Source organism: Anolis carolinensis, unplaced genomic scaffold, assembly GCF_035594765.1.
Source record: "Anolis carolinensis isolate JA03-04 unplaced genomic scaffold, rAnoCar3.1.pri scaffold_12, whole genome shotgun sequence".
Taxonomy (NCBI): domain Eukaryota; kingdom Metazoa; phylum Chordata; class Lepidosauria; order Squamata; family Dactyloidae; genus Anolis; species Anolis carolinensis.
This window is the reverse complement of record NW_026943823.1, coordinates 20,669,842-20,691,148: the sequence shown is the minus strand read 5'-3', so window position 1 is coordinate 20,691,148 and position 21,307 is coordinate 20,669,842. Positions and strand designations below refer to the sequence as shown.

The 21,307-nt window shown below is 41.9% G+C and overlaps 1 protein-coding gene across 3 annotated transcripts in view; it reads left to right on the top strand.

Annotated features, from left to right (window-relative positions):
* il1rapl2 (interleukin 1 receptor accessory protein like 2) overlaps positions 1-21,307 on the top strand; it is a 584,424-nt gene that overhangs the window by 16,922 nt on the left and 546,195 nt on the right. Inside the window, exons 1-2 of one of the 3 annotated variants that reach the window (XM_008119838.2) lie at positions 2,863-2,940; positions 17,448-17,548. In XM_008119838.2, coding sequence (XP_008118045.2) covers positions 17,467-17,548 — 82 coding nt within the window. In that variant the 5' untranslated portion in view covers positions 2,863-2,940; positions 17,448-17,466. Of the gene's footprint in view, positions 1-2,862; positions 2,941-7,982; positions 8,960-17,447; positions 17,549-21,307 lie in introns of those variants that run through there. The other 2 variants (XM_008119837.3, XM_062963793.1) reach the window with 2 other exon arrangements.

Genomic DNA, 21,307 nt, shown 5'->3' with positions numbered 1-21,307 from the left:
GGGGCAGGTATGGAATTTTTTATTTATTTATTTACAGTATTTATATTCCGCCCTTCTTTCTCACCCCGAAGGGGACTCAGGACGGATCACATTATATACATATAGGGCAAACATTCAATGCCCATATACACATAGAACCGAGACAGACGCAGAGGCAATTTAACCTCCTCCTGAGGGGATGTTCAATTCTGGCCACAGGGGGAGCAGCTGCTTCATCATCCACTGTGACGGCACTTCCTCATTCCAACATCATAAATTAGTTACATTTGCCTCCCCACTTTATAAGTGGTACCTTATTTCCTACTTGATAGATGCAACCATCTTTCGGGTTGCTAGGTCAGCAAAGAGCAGGGGCCACGGGCTGGCCTCGAACTCATGACCTCATGGTCAGAGTGATTTATTGCAGCAGGCTGCTTACCAGCTGTGCCACAATTAGCAATGGAAGTGCCATTTCGAACAAAAGCGGACTGGGGAGTGTCCAGACACAAGTGTGTATGCATTACTGATTGCATCAGTTCTGTTCTGAGTTGAGTGCTGTCTGCTTAGAGTGAGAGTCAAGTCCTGTGTTCGTCTGCAAGTCTGTTTGTCTTGTACAGTAAAACTTTGTATATAGTTTTACCAACGTCTCTGGGTGTCTCTTCGTTCTGCGTTCCACTGATTCCATCCAACGACTGCTGCGCTGCAAATACTCTGACAAGAGTCCTGTAACCTTCTATCAAGGCATTTCTTCCCCTGAAAGGACTTCCAGCACCCAAGCCTAATGAGCTTCGAAAGCTTATATAACATATTTGGCACCTTTTGCTTGGCTCCAAAAAGGTATCATTGTAATTTGGGTGTTGGATTTTACTCTGTTTTGCTTGCACCTGTCGTAGGAGGCAAGCTGGCGGGATGTGTTCGCAAAAGGCGTTTCCTTTCAGGTTGCTTTTCATGCCGGCAAAGCGGTGGGTGCCGGTTCATCAGGGGGAGGGCTTTGATCCAAAATGTGTGATACAACATTTCAGAAGCAAACGCGACATTGGGAACACCGAGGCCATGAAAGGAACCTACCAGTGTCGCTGTTTAAGAACGCAGAAGGGAAAGTCTTACAAATGCTAAAAAGGAGAGGGAGCATCAAAGCAAATGGGACATAAATTGCTACCTAGGGTACCGTACCGGCAAACAGTCACAAAGAAATTATCGATGCTGGTTAAAACCTCCAAAACACATTTTTTGAGGGGAAGAACAGAGGAACTTGACAGCTGAGAATTGCCTCAAAGAGGTGGATCGTGTTTTCGTGAACAGGCCTCCCATAGTTCGGTAGCAGAGAAACCCGAATCGACAGGTTTCTTGCCAGTGAACGACGCTTTGCTTGAGGAAATACAATCAGGAAACACTTTGGCAACCCTCTCAAAATAAGCCGTGCTATTTTGTATTTTCCTTTTTATGTGAGAAATTATAATATTGGAACAACTCCACTGGGATTTTTATAAAAAAAAGAAACTGCTGTAAGGTCTTTAGAGGTTGTATCCATTTCATTTGCATTGAAGATCCTTGCCGTTAGAAATGGCTGAGAAGTGTGCGGACAGGGTTTTATTTCCCACTCAAAAATAGTGTGATACTAACTTAGGGACCCGGTGGTGCCCGGGTTATTTGAATAAGGCATTGTTTGTTTTGGGATGTTAGATAATATCAATGAAGTTTGGTCCAGATCCTCCATTGGCTGGGTTCAGTGAACCAGGGCTATCACCCCCAAACCCTGCCAGTATTTGCAGTTGGTCATGTTGGGTCTGTGTGCCAAGTTTAGTCCAGAACTGTGTTCAGCTGGGTTCAGGGCTCTCTGGATAAGGGAAAACTACAACTCCCAGATTCCCAGGGTAATCACCTCAAAACCCTGACCTTATGTGCAGTTGGCCATGTTGGGTCTATATGCCAAGTTTGGTCCAGATCCATCATCAGCTGGGTTTAGTGCTCTCCGGATAAGGGAGAACTACAACTCCTAGATCTGAGGTTAGTCACCTGCAAACCAGGCCTGTATGCACAGTTGGCCATGTTGGGTCTGTGTGCCAAGTTTGGTCCAGATCTGACATCAGCTGGGTTCAGTGCTTTCTGGATGCAGATGAACTAGGGGCCGGGCTGTGGCGCAGCTGGCTAGTAACCAGCTGCTATAAATCACTACTGACCGAGAGGTCATGAGTTCGAAGCCCGGGTCGGGTTAAGCCTCCGACCATTAATAGCCCCGGCTTGCTGTTGACCTATGCAGCCCCGAAAGACAGTTGCACCTGTCAATTAGGGAAATTTAGGGACGCTTTATGCGGGAGGCTAATTTACAACACCATAAAACTGCCAGCAAAACACGAGGAAAGGAATGAGGAAGTACAGCCACTACTGGACGGTGAAGCAACAGCTCCCCCTGTGGCCGGAATCGTGAAGCTGGAAAAATGTTAAAAATGCCTCTGAGTCTGTCTAATGTATGTTGTTTGTCTGTTGGCATTGAATGTTTGCCATATATGTGTTCATTGTAATCCGCCCTGAGTCCACTTCAGGGTGAGAAAGAAGGGCGGAATATAAATACTGTAAATAAATAAATAAATAAATAAACTACAACTCCCAAGATCAAGGTCCATTCCCCTGCAGTATGTTCAGTTGGTCACGGGGCTTCTCTGTGCCAAGTTTTCTCCCAGCCCATTGTTGGTGGGAGTCACAGTATGAAAGAGGATGGGAAACATTGGGTAGTTCTTTATAATTCCTCAAAAAAGATGCCACTACATTATAATTCCTTCAACTCTTACATTAAGTCTACTCAGAAGCAAACTGCAAACATTATTCCCCCAAGGGCTTAATGACAAAATAGACTACACCTGTTTCCTGTAATGTGTAGACTATACTTATGTGGTATCTAGTTACATTTAGTAACTTGTAAAAGAACTCCACACAAACAGAGCCAGGGTTACCAACAGAAATGTAAGTAGAGAAGTGTTTGTTATCTGACCTCTTACTAAATATTTGTTAATTTGGGGACTTTTGCATATCTATTGTATGTACAGTGTGGAAAAAAGTATTTAGTCAGATACCAATTGTACAAGTTCTCCCACTTAAAAAGATGAGAGAGGCCTGTAATTGACATCATAGGTAGACCTCAACTATGAGAGACAACATGAGAAAACACATCCAGAGAATCATTGTCTGTTTTTTCACGAATTTATTTGTAATTATGGTGGAAAATAACAACAGCAACAATTGAGAAACATTTCTCTGTTCTTTCTCTGATAATGTAATTGCTAAAAAAAAGAATGATGGAAAAATTAACAAGTGGATTTGAATCAAAGGTCTTTTGAGCTTGGCCATGGTGATGCAAAACACATTCCTGGGCTCATCAGCATGTACTCCTTAAACTTCTAGGATTCAAATTTATTTATTTACAGTATTTATATTCCGCCCTTCTCACCAAAGGTGACTCAGGGCAGATCACAATGGATATATACATGGCAAACATTCAGTGGCATTAGACAATACGACATATATAGACAGATACAGAGGCAATTCAACATTACAGCTTCCGGCTTCATGAGTGTATGCTCAATTCCGGCCACAGGGGGAGCTGGCACTTCACATTCCACTTGTGACACTGAGTCCTTGATGGAGTACTTCCTCATTCTGCTGCATGCTGCTGGAAGGTTTTTTTATGGTGTCGTAATTAGTTAAATTAGTCTCCCCGCATAAAGTGGTACCTAAATTTCCTACTTGATAGATGCAACTATCTTTTGGGCTGCATAAGTCAACAGCGAGCTAGACTATTAAATGGTCGGGAGCTCACTCTGACTCAGGCTGGATTTGAATTCATGATCTCTTGGTCAGTAATGATTTATTGCAGCTGGCTACTAACCAGCTGCACTACAGCCTGGTTAAACTAGTGGATTTTGCAGGTCCTTCAATTCCTGCTTTTTAGGGCTTTTTAGGGCAGTAGTAAGAATTACGGGTGGAGAATGGGAAGTGTTTTAAACATTTTACATAGCAATCGAATTGGCAGTGTTGACATTCCAGGCAGCAACATTTATGCCAACCGCGCACACAGGAGAGCATTGAGGTTTACACATTTGCACTGTATGCTTCTTTCAGTAGTTAGGGGTGGGATATTTTCGCCTATCTCAAACTTTCCATTATTAAAATTGCATGGGTTGATAAACTCTCTGTACCAACTGAAAGCTGTGTGGGAGTCTGGATTGTTTTGTTAAAAAAAAGAAATATTACAAAGTACTGCGATTTAAATTGCTTCCCTTCCCTTTTCCAATTTGTAAATGAATTAAAAACGGGCCCATTACTGTTCCTTCTTCTGAAATTAGATGGAAATACCTCGAATATAACCAAGCGTTGCATTTCTGTGCAATGATGCTAACGGAGCCGTTAGTGCCAGAAACAAAACTGTCAAAAGTGACAATCATTTTAATGGGCTCTTTTTTTTGAAAAAACAAAGAAACTCTGGAGAAGTTCCTTAATCAGGTCCGCTGCCAGAGATGAGAACTTCTCCCTTTCTGCAGGACCAGGTCCATGTTCTGTGTGTATATTATATTTTATTCTACCAGAACGGGTCTTCATATGACTTTTGGAGAAGAAGATAAATGAATTTGAAATTATTCCATTAAAATAAAAGAAAAACAGCTTTTCTGTTTTTCCTCCACCACAGGCATCCCAGTGTTTATGACTCTCTCCATTGGTGTGGAATTTGCATGACCCCGTCCACTGCCTCTCCCATAACCCTTTCCTATGCTTTTCTATGGCACACAGCAAAACAGAAGAAGTGATCAGCAACTAAACAATACTAGATAGGTCTGGGGAGAATTCACCATGATTTCTTTCTTTTTAAAAATACTAGCTGTGCCCGGCCACGCGTTGCCGTGGCAAAGTGGTGGTGGTATTGGTTAAAAATTGTTGTGCAATTTTTATTTGACGTTATTTGCATTTTTTAATTAATTTTATTGTAAGTTATATTTTTATTTATTATATTTTATTATTTTGTTGTATTATTTTTAGTTATTTTCTGTTATTATAGTATTTTATTGTATTAATTTTTTAGTGTTTTTTATTATTTTTTATTGGGTTGCTAGGAGACAAAGTTGGAGGAGCTTAGCCTTCTAACTGGCAGCAATTGGATAAAAGCAATTATTCCTCTCTCTCTAATTAGGACTTTCTTTTCCTTTTCTTTTTGTTGTATCAACCTAGAGGCGTGGATGATGGGTTGTTGTCAAATTTCGAGGTTGGGGGGCCTGTAGTTTTGTTGTTTTGTGGGTTGCCGTGATGCCATCACTCTTTTATATCTATAGATTTATAGTATTTTCAAAGAATTACATTAAAAGTGGGAGAACATTGGTATTTCATAGGAAAGTAGGAAATGAATAGAAGAGGAAGCAGAGGAAAAAAAGAGAAATAAGAAAAAAAAGAATTTTTTTTGTGACTTCTATTTTTTTATTTGTTTGTTTATTTATTTATTTATTTACAGCATTTATATTCTGCCCTTCTCACCCTGAAGGCGACTCAGGGCAGATCACATTGTACACATAAAGGCAAACATTCAATGCCATAACATAGAACAGAGACAGAGACAAGACGCAGGAACGGGCTGGCCTTGAACTCATGACCTCTTGGTCAGAGTGATTTGTTGCAGCTAGCTTGCTATCCAGCCTGCGCCACAGCCCAGCCTTGTCCATGTCATTTTATTGCAGGAAATACTCCTTCCCCTGTTTTATTTGTACTCTGTTATTAAGTCTGCTCCTCTAAATTTAACATACAGTAGAGTCTCACTTATCCAACATTAACGGGCCAGCAGAACGTTGGATAAGCGAATATGTTGGATAACAAGGAGAGATTAAGGAGAAGCCTATTAAACATCAAATTAGGTTATGATTTTACAAAGTAAGCACCCAAACATCATGTTTTACAATAAATTTGGCAGAAAAAGTAGTTCAATACACAGCAATGTTATGTAGTAATTACTGTATTTATGAATTCAGCACCAATGTATTGAAAAGACTACAAAAACATTGACTACTAAAAGGTCGATTGCATTGGATAATCCAGAACGTTGGATAAGTGAATGTTGGATAAGTGAGACTCTACTGTAGTTCTGTTTTCAAGGTTTAGCTTTTTAGGGAGCCTGCCTGTCGACTCTGGGTGCCTCTACACTCCGGAATTAATGCAGTTTGACACCATTTTAAGTGTCATAGCTCAATGATGGATATGGGAACATGGGAGTTGTATCATCACAAGGTGCTGGTGCTTAATCAAAGTACAAATCGCAGGATTCAATTGCATTGAGTTATGGCAATTAATATGGCTTCAAACTGCATTATTTCTGTAGTCTGGATGCAGCTTATGCCAGCTGAGATTACAGGGAGGTAAGTACATCACTTATCCCAATTCTTTTTTTCTATAGAGTGAAACGCATCACAATTCTGTTTAAATCACAGCCATTATTTTAAAAGGAGCAAGTAGTAAAGCGAAGCTGTAATCTTGTAGCATTTTTATTTTAGCCGGCGCTTTCATGGAATTGAATCCGATTCTTGAAATGCTCTGACGGAGTTCATGTCAAACCACAAGTACATTAGCCTTCACATAGTTATGTGGGCGGGATCAGAAGATAATAGGATAGAGAACGATGCCGTTGTTAAAGGCTTCGGAACAGTGCAAGACGTGGTTGCGTAAGAGGATCCAGGTGTGTCAGACTTGGCTGCAGTTCTGAGGTGTGAACGTGATGGATTTGCTTTCGGAGAGTCAGTTCCCTTGAAGTCAGCATCTTTTGTGATCTGCATGGATGAGAGGGCATATGTGTTAATCTATATGTGTGGGCCGGGCTGTGGCCCAGCTGGCTAGTAACCAGCTGCAATAAATCACTACTGACCGTGAGGTCATGAGTTCAAAGCCCGGGTCGGGTTAAGCCCCCAACCATTAAATAGCCCGGCTTGCTGTTGACCTATGCAGCCCCGAAAGACAGTTGCATCTGTCAATTAGGGAAATTTAGGTACGCTTTATGCGGGAGGCTAATTTAACTAATTTACAACATCATAAAACTGCCAGCAAAACACGAGGAAAGGAATGAGGAAGTACAGCCACTAGTGGACAGTGAAGCAACAGCTCCCCCTGTGGCCGGAATTGTGAAGCTGGAAAAAAATGTTAAATGCCTCTGTCTGTCTATATATGTTGTTTGTCTGTTGGCATTGAATGTTTGCCATATATGTGTTCATTGTAATCCGCCTGAGTCCCCTTCGGGGTGAGAAAGAAAGGCGGAATATAAATACTGTAAATAAATAAATAAATAAATAAATAAATAATCTATGTACTCTGCCAAGAAACCCTTACTGCCGTCTTTACCCCCGCTAATGGATTGGAATTTGCCAAGCTATCCTAACCCAGCCCTTCTTTTCTTTTGAAATTTCCTCGCTCCCTTCTTATTATTTGAAGCTCACCGGTAGTAAATACAGGGAGATTAAAATGTTCTGGCGCGAGGATTTCGGGCATTGCAATTTCTAATATCACATGCATGCCCATTTATCCTTTTATGCTGTCGTTGTTTCCCGAAAAAAGGTGCCGCTCTCCATAAAAATTAGCATTTGCATCACGAGAACAACACACCCTAAAAAGGGGTCAAGCCGTTGTGTCAGGCACCAGAGTTGGATTGTGCAACTCCGGACCCCTCCGCAGGATGCCAAAGCGAAGAAAAAAATAAAATGAAAGCCAGGCCAAATGAGATGCAGTTTTGAAATATCACGTTTTTTAATACCTATCTTGTATGCTGACTTTTTAATGACTGTTTTATCAATATTATTGTTTTTATTGTTGATTGTTTTGTTTTATTGCATTGTTTGCTTTTATATTGTTATGTTTGGGCAAGGCCCCATGTAAGCCGCCCCGAGTCCTTTCGGGGAGATGGGGCGGGGTATAAGAATAAAGTTATTATTGTTATTATTATTATTATTATTATTATTACTATTATTATTATTTCCAAGTGTTAAACTCTTGTGTGTAGATCAGTGGTTCCCAACCTTTTTTTGACCAGGGACCACTTGACCAGGGTCCACTCTCCAACATTAGTATCAAAAGGGTTATGAATCAGTTTTTGGTCAATTTTAAATTCGGTTTGGTTATTTGGGGTGCTGATTCAGAAAACTGCATTGGATAGACCACATCAGCTCTAGGGTTGTGCATTTATATAAAACTAGCTGTGCCCGGCCAGGCGTTGCTGTGGCATAGTCTGGTGGTATTGGTTAAAAATTGTTGCGGGTTGTGAAGATGGCTGTGGCGGCGGGAGTAGGCGAGCGTCCGATTCAGAAATAGGGTTATTTGGGGTGCTGATTCAGAAATAGATCTAGTTTCTGGATAGATCTAGTTTCTGATACAGAACATACACCATCCAGTAGTCACCAACTGCTCACCCACAGAAAACCATGTTTCATAATCTAGATCTGATGTGGTCTATCCAATGCAATTTTCTGAATGAGCCCCCCAAATAACCCCAGGAACAGGCCTCAAAACAAAGACCCCAGGGCGGCCTCGCTTCCAGGCTCCACATAGAATGGCTCCACTCGGGGAGGGAGGAGGAGAAGCAGCAGTCAGGAGCCTCGTTGTTGCCCCTTTCATGGGTAGTCAGCTTCTCCCCTCCCGACATCCCTGTTGCCTTGGCACTAGAAGAGGGTTTCTCGAGACCAGTTGCTCTCATTGCGATGGTGTAGTATTGATGAGGTCGTGGACCATATTTTAGTTCTTGGGAACCACTGGTGGTCCATAGACCTCAGGTTGGGAAATACTGATTTAGATTAATGGATCTGGATGGTGCCCTCAAGATGATGAACCACGGCATTCAGTTGTGGTTCTGTTGCCATGTAGATTTTTTTTCCTCCTCGATTCTTTTGCTGAAGCAAAGCAGCAGTGAAATCTGGAACATCGACTGAATTAATCTCCATCACATTACAATGTGTACCCTTAATTACAGGTACATGTCAGTGTTACTCAGCATCAGCGCGCAGTATTTGTTAATGACTTTGCAACAGATATACTTAAATGTCAGGCTTGCTGGAGGGAAAAGAGGGGCGCTGGCGTTACACCATGCCCAAAGCAGACTTATTTTTTGAGGAGCGATGTCAGTATCATGGAATTCTTGTTGCAGCGGTTTCAAGGGAATATAACTTTTCTGAGTCAGAGCCTGTCGGTATGTCAGACCTTGTAAAGTAAAGATTTAGTACAATTCCCTTCTCCACAGTTTTACCCATACTCCTCAAAGTTGCCCCTGGAAGCGTTTGCAACCTGCATTATGTATTCTGGTGTGATCCGATAGTATGTTTCTGACCTAAATACAGGCTAAGCCCCTGAGGCGCCTGTTAGGACACACAGGGGGCGGAGCTAGAGGAGTGGGCGTGACTTCTTCCCAAGAGCCCGAGACAGGGCAGAGAATCTATACCTCTCCAGAGGCGCTTGTTGGGACACAGAGGGCGGAGCTAGGGAAGGGGGCGGGGCCTCCTTCCAAGAGCCCGAGACAGGGCTGAGCCTCTATACCTCTCCTGAGAGGCCTTTTAGGACTAAAGGGTGGGGCTAGTGAAGGGGGCGGGGCGTCCTTCTAAGAGCCCGAGACAGGGCTGAGCCTCTATACCTCTTCTGAGAGGCCTTTTAGGACTAAAGGGTGGGGCTAGGGAAGGGGGCGGGGCGTCCTTCCAAGAGCCTGAGACAGGGCTGAGCCTCTATACCTCTTCTGAGAGGCCTTTTAGGACTAAAGGGTGGGGCTAGGGAAGGGGGCGGGGCGTCCTTCCAAGAGCCTGAGACAGGGCTGAGCCTCTATACTTCTCCTGAGAGGCCTTTTAGGACTAAAGGGTGGGGCTAGGGAAGGGGGCGGGGCCTCCTTCCAAGAGCCTGAGACAGGGCTGAGCCTCTATACCTCTCCTGAGAGGCCTTTTAGGACTAAAGGGTGGGGCTAGTGAAGGGGGCGGGGCGTCCTTCTAAGAGCCCGAGACAGGGCTGAGCCTCTATACCTCTTCTGAGAGGCCTTTTAGGACTAAAGGGTGGGGCTAGTGAAGGGGGCGGGGCGTCCTTCCAAGAGCCTGAGACAGGGCTGAGCCTCTATACCTCTTCTGAGAGGCCTTTTAGGACTAAAGGGTGGGGCTAGGGAAGGGGGCGGGGCGTCCTTCCAAGAGCCTGAGACAGGGCTGAGCCTCTATACTTCTCCTGAGAGGCCTTTTAGGACTAAAGGGTGGGGCTAGGGAAGGGGGCGGGGCCTCCTTCCAAGAGCCTGAGACAGGGCTGAGCCTCTATACCTCTCCTGAGAGGCCTTTTAGGACTAAAGGGTGGGGCTAGTGAAGGGGGCGGGGCGTCCTTCCAAGAGCCCGAGACAGGGCTGAGCCTCTATACTTCTCCTGAGAGGTCTTTTAGGACTAAAGGGTGGGGCTAGGGAAGGGGGTGGGGCCTCCTTCCAAGAGCCTGAGACAGGGCTGAGCCTCTATACTTCTCCTGAGAGGCCTTTTAGGACTAAAGGGTGGGGCTAGGGAAGGGGGCGGGGCCTCCTTCCAAGAGCCTGAGACAGGGCTGAGCCTCTAGACCTCTCCTGAGAGGCCTTTTAGGACTAAAGGGCGGGGCTAGTGGTGGGGGTGGGGCCTCCTTCCAAGAGCCTGAGACAGGGCTGAGCCTCTATACTTCTCCTGAGAGGCCTTTTAGGACTAAAGGGTGGGGCTAGGGAAGGGGGCGGGGCCTCCTTCCAAGAGCCTGAGACAGGGCTGAGCCTCTATACTTCTCCTGAGAGGTCTTTTAGGACTAAAGGGCGGGGATGGGGCGGGGGCGGGACCTCTTCCCAAGAGCCCGAGACAGGGCTGAGCCTCTATACTTTACATTTTTAATTTCTTAAATAATTTTTTATCGGTTCCCAATCTGTCTGTTTTTTTGGTTTACCCTGAGTGTTTGATAATAAGTGCTCATAATTTCCAGGCTTTTATTAAACCAACAATTTATATCTGGTCTGTTTTTCGTCCTCCATTCTTTTGCATAAGTTATTCTCGCGGCCCTTGTTAAATAATTAAATAAATTAAATTATCTTCTGCGTCCAGCATCCCTAATAAAAAGAACTTCGGCAAAGCCCATGTTGTTATGGCTGTCTGAAAGAGCCGAAACAGCCGAAGCCCATTTTGAAAAACAGGTCTGTGCACAACCCTAATATCCAGTTCTGAGAAGCACCAATCTACAAAGGCTAAACCAGGGGTGCCCAAACTAAGGCCCGGGGGCCGGATGCGGCCCTCCAAGGTCATTTACCTGGCCCCCGCCCTCAGTTTTATAATATATTTTTATATCAGTTTTAATAATATAATATATTGTATATACATATAATATTGATACTAATATTATGTTACACAATATAATACTAATAATAATACCATATAATAATATTAATTAAATGTTATATATTACATATAATATTACAGTATAGTGGTGCAGTTCAATATAGTAATATATAATGCTAATATTCTGTTATGCCAATAATATAATATATTGTATGTACATACAGCTGCTCTGAGTCCCCTTTGGGGTGAGAAGGGCGGGATATAAATGTAGTAAATAAATGCAGTAAATAAATAATTAATTTTAGACTTAGGCTCGGCCAAACTCTGAAATGACTTGAAGGCACACAACAACAACAATCCTAATTAACTTGACTATCTCATTGGCCAGAAGAAAGCCCACATTTTCCATTGAAATCCTGATAGGTTTATGTTGGTTAAAATTGTTTTCATTCTAAAATATTGTATTGTTCTTTTATTGTTGTTGTTGCTGTTTTGCACTATAAAAAATAAGACATGTGCAGTGTGCATAGGAATTTGTTCGGTTTTTTTTTTTCCAAATGATAATCTGGCCCCTCAACAGTCTGAAGGATTGTGGACCGGCCCTCGGATTCAAAAGTTTGAGGACCCCTGGGCTAAACCATATTATTGCGATCCAGCTCCAGTATCCTGGCCACATTGCCCATATCACAGTATTCAGCTAAGGAGAAGCTCACTGCTACAAAGAAGAAGGAGAGATCAATCTGCAAGAAATTGTACAACAGGCAAACCTGGAATCAGGACACACCTAAAGATAGCACATACATTTGCATGCAAACCCCAGGCCACAGGTTGTACCTCCTTGACCTTCTGGAGAGCCAACCATTAATCATCGCAGCATCACTTTGAACGCTGGAAAAAGATAAGGCTAAAATCGTTTGTATTATTTGAAAGAGGCACTTAAAAATTAATGTAGCCGTTTTTCTAATCTCATTTCGAGGTTTAAAATAATAATGCAAAGGTCAGGTGAAAATTCTTCTACATCTCTTTCCACCCTGTTCCCCTCTTTTGTAACAGTTGAGTTGCTACCATTTCAAGGGAAATCACAACAGATGGATGAGAAGTTGTCGTTGCCTCCGTCACTGATCTTGATGAAGATGTCTCTTTATTAGGGGAGGAATTGTACTGAAATCAAATCTATATATATAAAAGGGTAATGAAATTTCGGCCTAGGACAAAACAACAAAACTACACATCCCAGAAACACTAAACTGGGCAGCACAACCCATCATCCATGCCTCTACGTTCATACAACAAAAAGAAAAGAAAAAAAGTCCTAATTAGAGGGAGAGTAAGAATTGTTTTTATCCAATTCTGACAGTTAGAAGGCTAAGCTCCGCCCACTTGGTCTCCTAGCAACCCACTCAGCCCAGGGGACAGGCAGACTTAGGCCTCACTTAGGCCTCTTCCACACTGACTATAAAATACAGATTATCTGATTTTAACTGGATTATATGGCAGTGTAGACTCAAGGTCCTTCCATACAGCTGTATAACCCATTTATAATGGACTTAATGTCAGGGGCAAACCTTTACCCTTTACCTTAACAACCACCAATTCCTCAATACTTTATTTCCCATACCACCAGACTTCATCACAGCAACGCGTGGCCAGGCACAGCTAATGGCTAATATTTCTGCAAATTAGACTGTTGTATATGTTTGTCTGCACACAGACACCCACAGACACACTGTGTTTTAACGGCTGTTCAGGAATTACAAAGGAGAGAAAATTGCACAGTGATACTGTCTTCCGCCTGTTGATTTCATTTATTTATTTATGCCTTACAATATTTATATCTCTATATCACAAGAAAAAAAAACTATTTGGAAGTGTCTGAAGCAGCGAGTAACAAATGAACAATTTAAATGGTTTAAAAATGTATAAAAAATCGCAGTCGATTTAAAAATGTATGATTATAGAGAACTGGGTTTGAAACTTCAACTCAAAAGGCTTTGATGAAATGTCACCTATTAACTTTGTATCAATGGAAATTGACTCTACAGTTGACTTTTATTGCTATACTAGCTTGGGGATCGATCCAGCATTGCCCGTTTTTTGGTTTTTTTTTTGAAAAAAACAAACATTTTTTTTATTTTACAAAATGCATAAGGATGTGGGTGAACTACAACTCATATCATGCCAGCTTAACCACTTGAAACTCCATCAGTAGTTAAAGTTTGTCATGTTGGGCAGGTTTGCTCTAGATCAGTGATGGCCAACCTATGACACGCGTGTCAGCACTGACACGCCTAGGCATTTTTGCTGACACGCTGCCGCATGCAGATTGATTGGATGACTAATGTCTTTTGTGGCCAAATTTGGTGTGATTTGGTCCAGTGGTTTTGTTGTTTACTCCAGGGAAATTATGCACATTACATTTATATATATATATATATATTATTGTAGTATATTATTACATTATTACTATTATATTATTATTATATTCATTATTTATGACTACATTGAAACTACAATAGAGAGAAATCAGCATGGAAACTGCAAGAGGTACCATAGATTGTTGTACATGGAAATAATGGTAGTAAATAGTTTTTGATTTATTAAATACAGTTATATATTACAACTAGCTTAGCCCAGCCATGCGTTGCTGTGGCGTTGTCTGGTGGTGTTGGTGAGAACTTGTTGAGGCTAGATGGCCATCTGGTCAGGAGTGGTTGGATTGTGTCCTCCTGCATGACATAAGGAAGTTGAACTGGATGATCCTTAGGGGTATCTGCTAACTTTAGGATGTTATTATTATTATTATTATTATTATTGTTGTTGTTGTTGTTGTTGTTTTTGTTATTATTGAGAGGCTGGCTGGCCATCTGTTGGGAGTGTTTGAATTGTATTGTCCAATGACAGAGTTGGGTTGGACTGGATGGCCTTTAGGGGTCTCTCCTAACTGTCTGATTCTATGATTCGATTTGTACTATTACTGTGCAGATATTGGATGGCCATCTGTCAGGAGTGGTTGGATTGTGTCCTGCATGATATAAGGAAGTTGAACTGGATGATCCTTAGGGGTATCTGCTAACCTTAGGATTGTATTATTATTATTATTATTATTATTATTATTATTATTATTATTATTGAGAGGCTGGGTGGGCTGAGTAGGTTGCTAGGAGACCAAGTGGGCGGAGCTTAGCCTTCTAACTGGCAGCAATAGGATAAAAATAATTATTCCTCTCCCTCTAATTAGGACTTCATTTTTCATATATTGTGAAATTATGGTTTTTTTCTCGGAAGTGACGCACCACCTAAGTCATGCTAGGTTTTTTGGTGAATTTTGACACACCAAATGCAAAAGGTTGCCCATCATTGCTCTAGATGCATCATTGGTGGCATTCAGTGTGCTTTCTGGCTTCAGGATGAACTACAACTCCCACCATGGTGGGTCAGTCTCCCTCAACTCCCTCCAGTAGGTTTAGTTAGCCATGGGGGTTCTGTGTGCCAAGTTTGGTCTAAATCCATCATCAGTGATGGTCACAATGTCTCTGGATATCAGTGAACTACAACTCCCAGAAGTGAAGGTCAGTTCCCCCCAAATCCCTCCAGTATATTTAGTGGGTCATGGTGGTTCTGTGTACCCCTGAAGTTTCCCCATTGGCACTATTACTTAACGAAAAGTAATGAAAAGGTAGTTAACTCGTTATTGTTACGATAAAGATCCCGTCCAATTTTGGAAACACTTTAGAAACTATCTCCCCGCCCACACCCTATAATTTTGTATTAGTATTGAAACATTTTTTATTGATTGCACAAGTCTAATATCTATACTATGGACTTGAGTTGATGATTTCTAGCTGAAGAGAGCAAAGCGTAGAAAAGTAATCTACCCTTGAAAGCCGTCAATGTGTAGCATCATTATTACAATGATCTGTCAAAAGATTTAGTTCAATTACTTTTTCTCTTCCTTTCTCGTGTCAAGATGGCCCCACTTGTGCTGGGAATCAGCTAAGGACCCCTCTCCTCATTTGCTGCATGTAATATATTCATTAAATATTGTTGGGCGGCCCTTCCTGTCGCACCTCAGGTTAGCTTCGCCTTGCTGCATACACCAAACTGCACACAGGTTGAAGTCTTTTTATTTTATTAGAAAATAGAAGATAAAAAGTTCTTTAAAAGCAAAAGTAAAGTTCCAAAAGATCGTTACAAAATAAAGCCTTAGAGAATAATTCCAGAAATCATGAGGTATAAACAAGTTCCCATTAAAGCATGACAAAGTCTCAAGAACATGAACACAGAAGCTGCAAGATAATCCAGGGAAACGAGAGCTTGCTTCTTGGTTAAACGAAAGTTGCTTTGACAAAGGTTTGTTTCCAAACACATTGCGTTAATACCCTTTGCAAAGCATGAAATCATTTCTCTGGCCTCTAACCTCCCTCTTGTTTGCAATTCTCACAGTCCTCCAAACTCTGAATTCCAAACGGTCAGTTCGATCTAAGGAACCTGTTTCATCAAGGTCAGCCTGCTCGTTAGTTTGCTGAGCCTCATTATCAGACTGAGAACTGTCCTCCTTTTCCAAGTCCATTTGCACCTGGCTAGTTTCAGTATCATCAACATCAACATCATTCCTTGCTGTGGGAAAATGAACTTGCACTCCCTGTTCCTCATCTTCTACAACAGGGACATTTTGAACCTGATTGTGAACCTGAATCCCATCATCGTCATCAGAGTCAATCTGAGGTTCCAGCTGAGTCACAACACTCCCATCCCCAGGAAAGCTAAGAAAAGATCACAATGTTGGGGAAAAATGGAAGGAAAAAAGAAGAGAGGCCGACCAAGGGCAAGATGGATGGACGGTATCCTTGAAGTGACTGGCTTGACCTTGAAGGAACTGGGAGAGGCGATGGCCGACAGGGAACTCTGGCGTGGACTGGTCCATGAGGTCACAAAGAGTCGGAAATGACTGAACGAATGAAGAAGAAGAAGAAGAAGAAGAAGAAGAAGAAGAAGAAGAAGGTCCTAAAACCGAGGGGAAGGGGAGCCTGGGGAAGCCTGCGCATAGCGGCCAATAAGTTTAATTGTTGCTGGATTGATCTATCTGTCCATTCCATAATAGTCCCATTGTTGTTGTCTTGCCATTTTATACCGCACTTTATTGTCCATTTAACTGTGAAATTTCCTTTCCCCATTTTGTAATACTCTGCACTTTGCCTGGGATCTACGACTTAGTCTCCTGTTTTTAATACTGTATCCTGCTTGTTGATTTTAATGATTGTTTTTATTGATGTTGATGTTTTTTACTGGGATAAATGTTTTATTGCTTTGTTACTGTTATTTGTTTGTTTTATCGGGCCAGGCCCCATGTAAGCCGCCCCGAGTCCCTTCGGGGAGATGGGGCGGGGTATAAAAATAAAGTTGTTGTTGTTATTATTATTATTATTATTATTATTAGTCAAAAAATTTCATATTTTCAGATGCAGAACGGAAACGCCCATTCAGAATGGCACCCGTTTTCGGGAGGTGTGCTAAAACGAAAACAGGGGGCTTATGAATGAAACAAACAGAAAAGGATAGCGATTCTATACAAATGCACAAGCCTAAAAGCCACCTTAATTAAAAGCCTGTGCAACATACTATGCATCTTACCACTTGTTTTTAAAAAAGTGGTCCCCAATTAATTCAGTTTATTTGGGTGGACAAGAAGTGAAGATAGAGCGCCTTTAATTTTGCAATTCGGCATTTGAGATTAGATTCAAAGCAAATACCCAAGCGTCAGCCTCCGATGAGAACTCAAGCTGATATTTGCTTTCAGGGCTGAATTTTTTTAATGGTGCAGAAAAATTCAGTTTGCGGGTTGCTGTGTTTAAGCTCAGATGAATAGCTAATGCTTTCACAAAGCAAAGCGAAAATAGTAGTAGTAGTGGAAATAATGATGATGATGATGTGGAGTCACTTTGTGAGACCCTTCCCTCTCCTCAGCCTGAAATGCACCGATATTCCATTTATGAAAGCTTCTTTTGAACCTTTTTTTTTCTTTGGGCTTCTCTTCATCGGCAGAGTAAATGTTACTAGAATAAGGCAGTCTACTAGAGTTAGACAACATGACTGCCTCCACACATATGTTGCTGGTGATGTGGCAACTTGGGCTTAATCTCATGCGCTGTGTTTATATTTCAGCTGCAGAAACCAGTCCAAGATGAAGCCTCCTGTCCTTTTGGTCCTTGCGATTTCGACTGTCTTCAACACACCTGTGAAGCTGGTATCAAAGAGAAATTCAGGTAAGTCTTTTTTCTCTTCAAGCCAAATTGTCTTTGGATGTATTTTTCACTAAAGCTACTTATTACAAACGGAAGATTGGACATTTCCAAGTCTTGTTGTTCTCGGTGGAAGAGTTTCGTGTCTTTGGTTCCAAACTGCCTTATATTGTTCGGGTGGTGCGGTATATTTTGCCATCAAACCCGTCATTATATTTAGCATAATAAACATATTTTCAGTTTTCTGTTCTGTGGATGATGATGACCAAAAATATTACGTTGACAATGTGACCATTGTGTACTTTTGTGTGAGTGAACCTATGGGATGGACTTTGACAATCTTGTGTAAGTTTACTGGTTGGATATACGAGTAGAAGCTACATAGCCAAGTACACCAAGTATGGCACGGAAATAACTGGCAATTCCAAATGCTTGTTGTTTCTGTTGGGTTATCTAGCAATCATGCCTGCATTTTCAATGTGGGATGGTTTATGTAGTTAGTTTTGTTTGTTGCTTAGTAACCTGAAGCCAAAGCTGCATTCCAGAGTTGATGGCACCATTTTAGAGGTTTTGCATGTGATGTGGGAAACATATTTTTACTATTTTACTTTTGATGTCTCTGATGCTTATTTTATGCGCGTGACTCTTTAAAGGGTAAAGGAGGCTGGCTATTTTGCTTTTTCTCACCTCTGCTCACATAAACCCCTAGACTTCTGTATTTTTGTTACTCTGCACCAATATCTAACTATATTGGTATCATAATCCTAACAGGTTATTAGTATATTCCTAATAGTTTCAATGCATCAATACGTAGTAGTATGATTGTTGTGCCTTTGCTTGCTGAGCTTATTTGTTAGCATCAGGGCATCTGAAACGGCTCCTTTTAATCTTGCTTGAAGACGTGCTTGATAACTTTATAAAGTAGATTTGTGTGTGGAATACATTTTATTGATTAGCCCATCGGCCGTATCAAAACATTTTCCCCACCTGTTGGTTTCTTGATGGGCATATTCTAGAACAGGTCAGAAGTTTCCAATATTTGGGGCTTTTATTTCACCACAGACTGTCCTGGTCTACTCACATTGCTTCTATTACACTCAAAACTCAAGTAAGCAGTTCGGCTATTTTGCGTTTTACCGCTACTAAAGGGGGACAGTTTGTACCTTCGGCAACTAAAGTCTTTAACACCAAGATAGCTTCCCAACTGCTGTCTGCTTCCAGCATCTAGATTGGTGACTTAACATGAAAAATAGATCAACAGCCAACATAGTTTTTGAGGGCCCTTTTCCAGCTCCCATCCTGTGTCTTATTAATTGAATCCGGGGAAGCACCGCTCTCAATAAGAGCCTGGTGGTGGGCACTTAAATGCTGGCTCAAGATCAGAATTTTTAGTTTAGGATCCGGGTTGATTCACGACTTTGCTCAGGACAAGTACGTGAACAGTTGATTTAATTCTAAGAAAGTCTCCTCCATCGGTCTTTCTGCATCTCTCCTAACTCATTTGGGTTTTGACATGGCTCTCAAATCAGTCAGACAGAGACTGTGGGACATTGCCTTTTGTGAGCTGCGCTCTTGTTCTTATGTTTCCTGCTCCCCTAGTGCCCTGTCCATTCGTTATGTTGGGCCTTTCCAAGCAGCAAACGATCTAAAGAACTTGGCAGTGGCCAAATAACATTGTCTTTTTTTCCAAAGCAAGGTGTAATGTGTTTCTGTCTGAACTTCTGCGTGGGAGATTTGTGGGTATCCCCTATAATGAAAGACTCTGCCCATACAAACATGAAGTGGAATGCAACTACCACATTCTACTGTCATGCAGTTTCTATGAACAGACCCGAGCACAAATAATCAACTCTTTACTAAGAAACTTACCACCTATTCCAGTGAAATTCTATGTTTTTTACTTGATGACGGCCTCTGCCACGTGACCTTGGCGGTTGCCAAGTTTCTTTCTGAGGCAGCCAGAATGAGAAAAACCCCAATTTTAGACACAGGCTGTGACACGCCGACATTTCTTGTTTTTAGCCAATGTGTTTTCAAGCAGTTCTTAACTGTTGTAAACTTTGTCAGGGGGTTAAATCAGCTCCGAACCACCCTGATTTATTGGTGAGTCAGGTCTCTCACCAATCCATCCTCCATGGGACTGCTTGAGCATCTGGCTAAGCAGCACCGACAAACGACATCACAGTTGTAATTCAGCTGATCACAGCGGTTCCAAGGCTTTATTTATATACAAACTATATACAAACTACAAAGTCCATCGCTCAAAGGACACATGCTTCCCTCAGCAAAGGCAAAGCATGTCCTCTCTCTTTGCTTATGGTCAGCGAAACCCTTCTGCCGGCAACTCCCACATTCCATAGCAGAATGACGAACATCCTGTCCGCCCTCTGAGACCGGAAGGCTTGACCTATTGGCTAGGCAGGCCATCATTCAAGCTGGCCTGCCATTAACCTGTGTGCTGCTGGAAAGCATGCCGGAATACACAGTTACAAAACTCCAACAGCAAAAAAACACTTGATTCAACATTTTACCCTTACACCAAACTACACCAACAAACTTTGCCCATTTGTGTGTTAGTTTCATTATTCTGCATACCGTGTACATCTATGGTGCAATAAGGGTCTTTGGACCATAATAAGATGTTGATTGATTGATTGATTAGTCCATAGGCCGTATCAAAACATTTGACAAACACATTTAACACATGCACATACAGAATACAACCCACATTATAACCAAAGTTAAACAAACAAGCTGTTAGCAAGGGGTCAAGATCCTGATCCATATCAAATATCTGCATCACCACTACAATTGACACCATCAAATCCAAATATGCAGTTCTAAGCTGAGTTGCTATATAAAAAGGGCTGGTTTGTATGTTGTTTTAGCATTTTGGCTGACTAGTAAAATGTAGTTCTAATATAAGGATCCCCGTGTGTCTTTTGTATAATGTATGGCCCGAGGTATTGGTTTTTCTCTTTCATATACAAGTTGCAACTAAACAGGACATGTGTGATGTCTTCTGCCTTTAACGCTTCACAGATACAAAATCGTTCATTATATGGAACTTGGTTAAATCCCCCATGCGGGACCATTGTGTCCAGCTGTTCAAATCTAGTTCTGGTAAATACCCTCCCGGGGTGTTTAGGCATTTCTGTCTTTTGATATTGGGCTGTTTGAAAAGTGTGTTTAAAATGATTGAGCCATTTCAATGAGCTGGCTTTAGCAATGTCTTTCTGAGCTTCTATATCCAGTATTCGCTGTGCGACAATCGTTGGATCTAGTTCTTCTAGGAAATTTGGTTATAGAATGGAAAGTCCACAACTCCTAATGAGTTTTGTCAATTGAACTAGCCAAGGGGTCTGATACTGATTTTTTATCTGCTTTAACAGACATAGTTTTGGTAGTCTGTCATGTGCCATGCAATTCCATTTTACCCAGTACAGTTAAGTCCCAGTTATCCGACTTCTGCTCATCCAACACACCGTATTATCCGACGTCTGGGGCTGGCTTCGCTTGCTCGCTCATTCACCCGCAAGCAGCAGAGTTTTGTGGGGAAGGAGTTGCCAAGCTCATTCATCGCTGTGATAAGTGCCTAGATTTGAATGGCGACTATGTTGAGAAGTGGTATTTGGGTGTGGCTTTCAACTGCATATGGTAAATGTTTTCTCCTATACTTTTTGAGGATGCAAGCGGCAGAGTTTTGTGGGGAAGGAGTTGCCAAGCTCATTCATCGCTATGATAAGTGCCTAGATTTGAATGGCGACTATGTTGAGAAGTGGT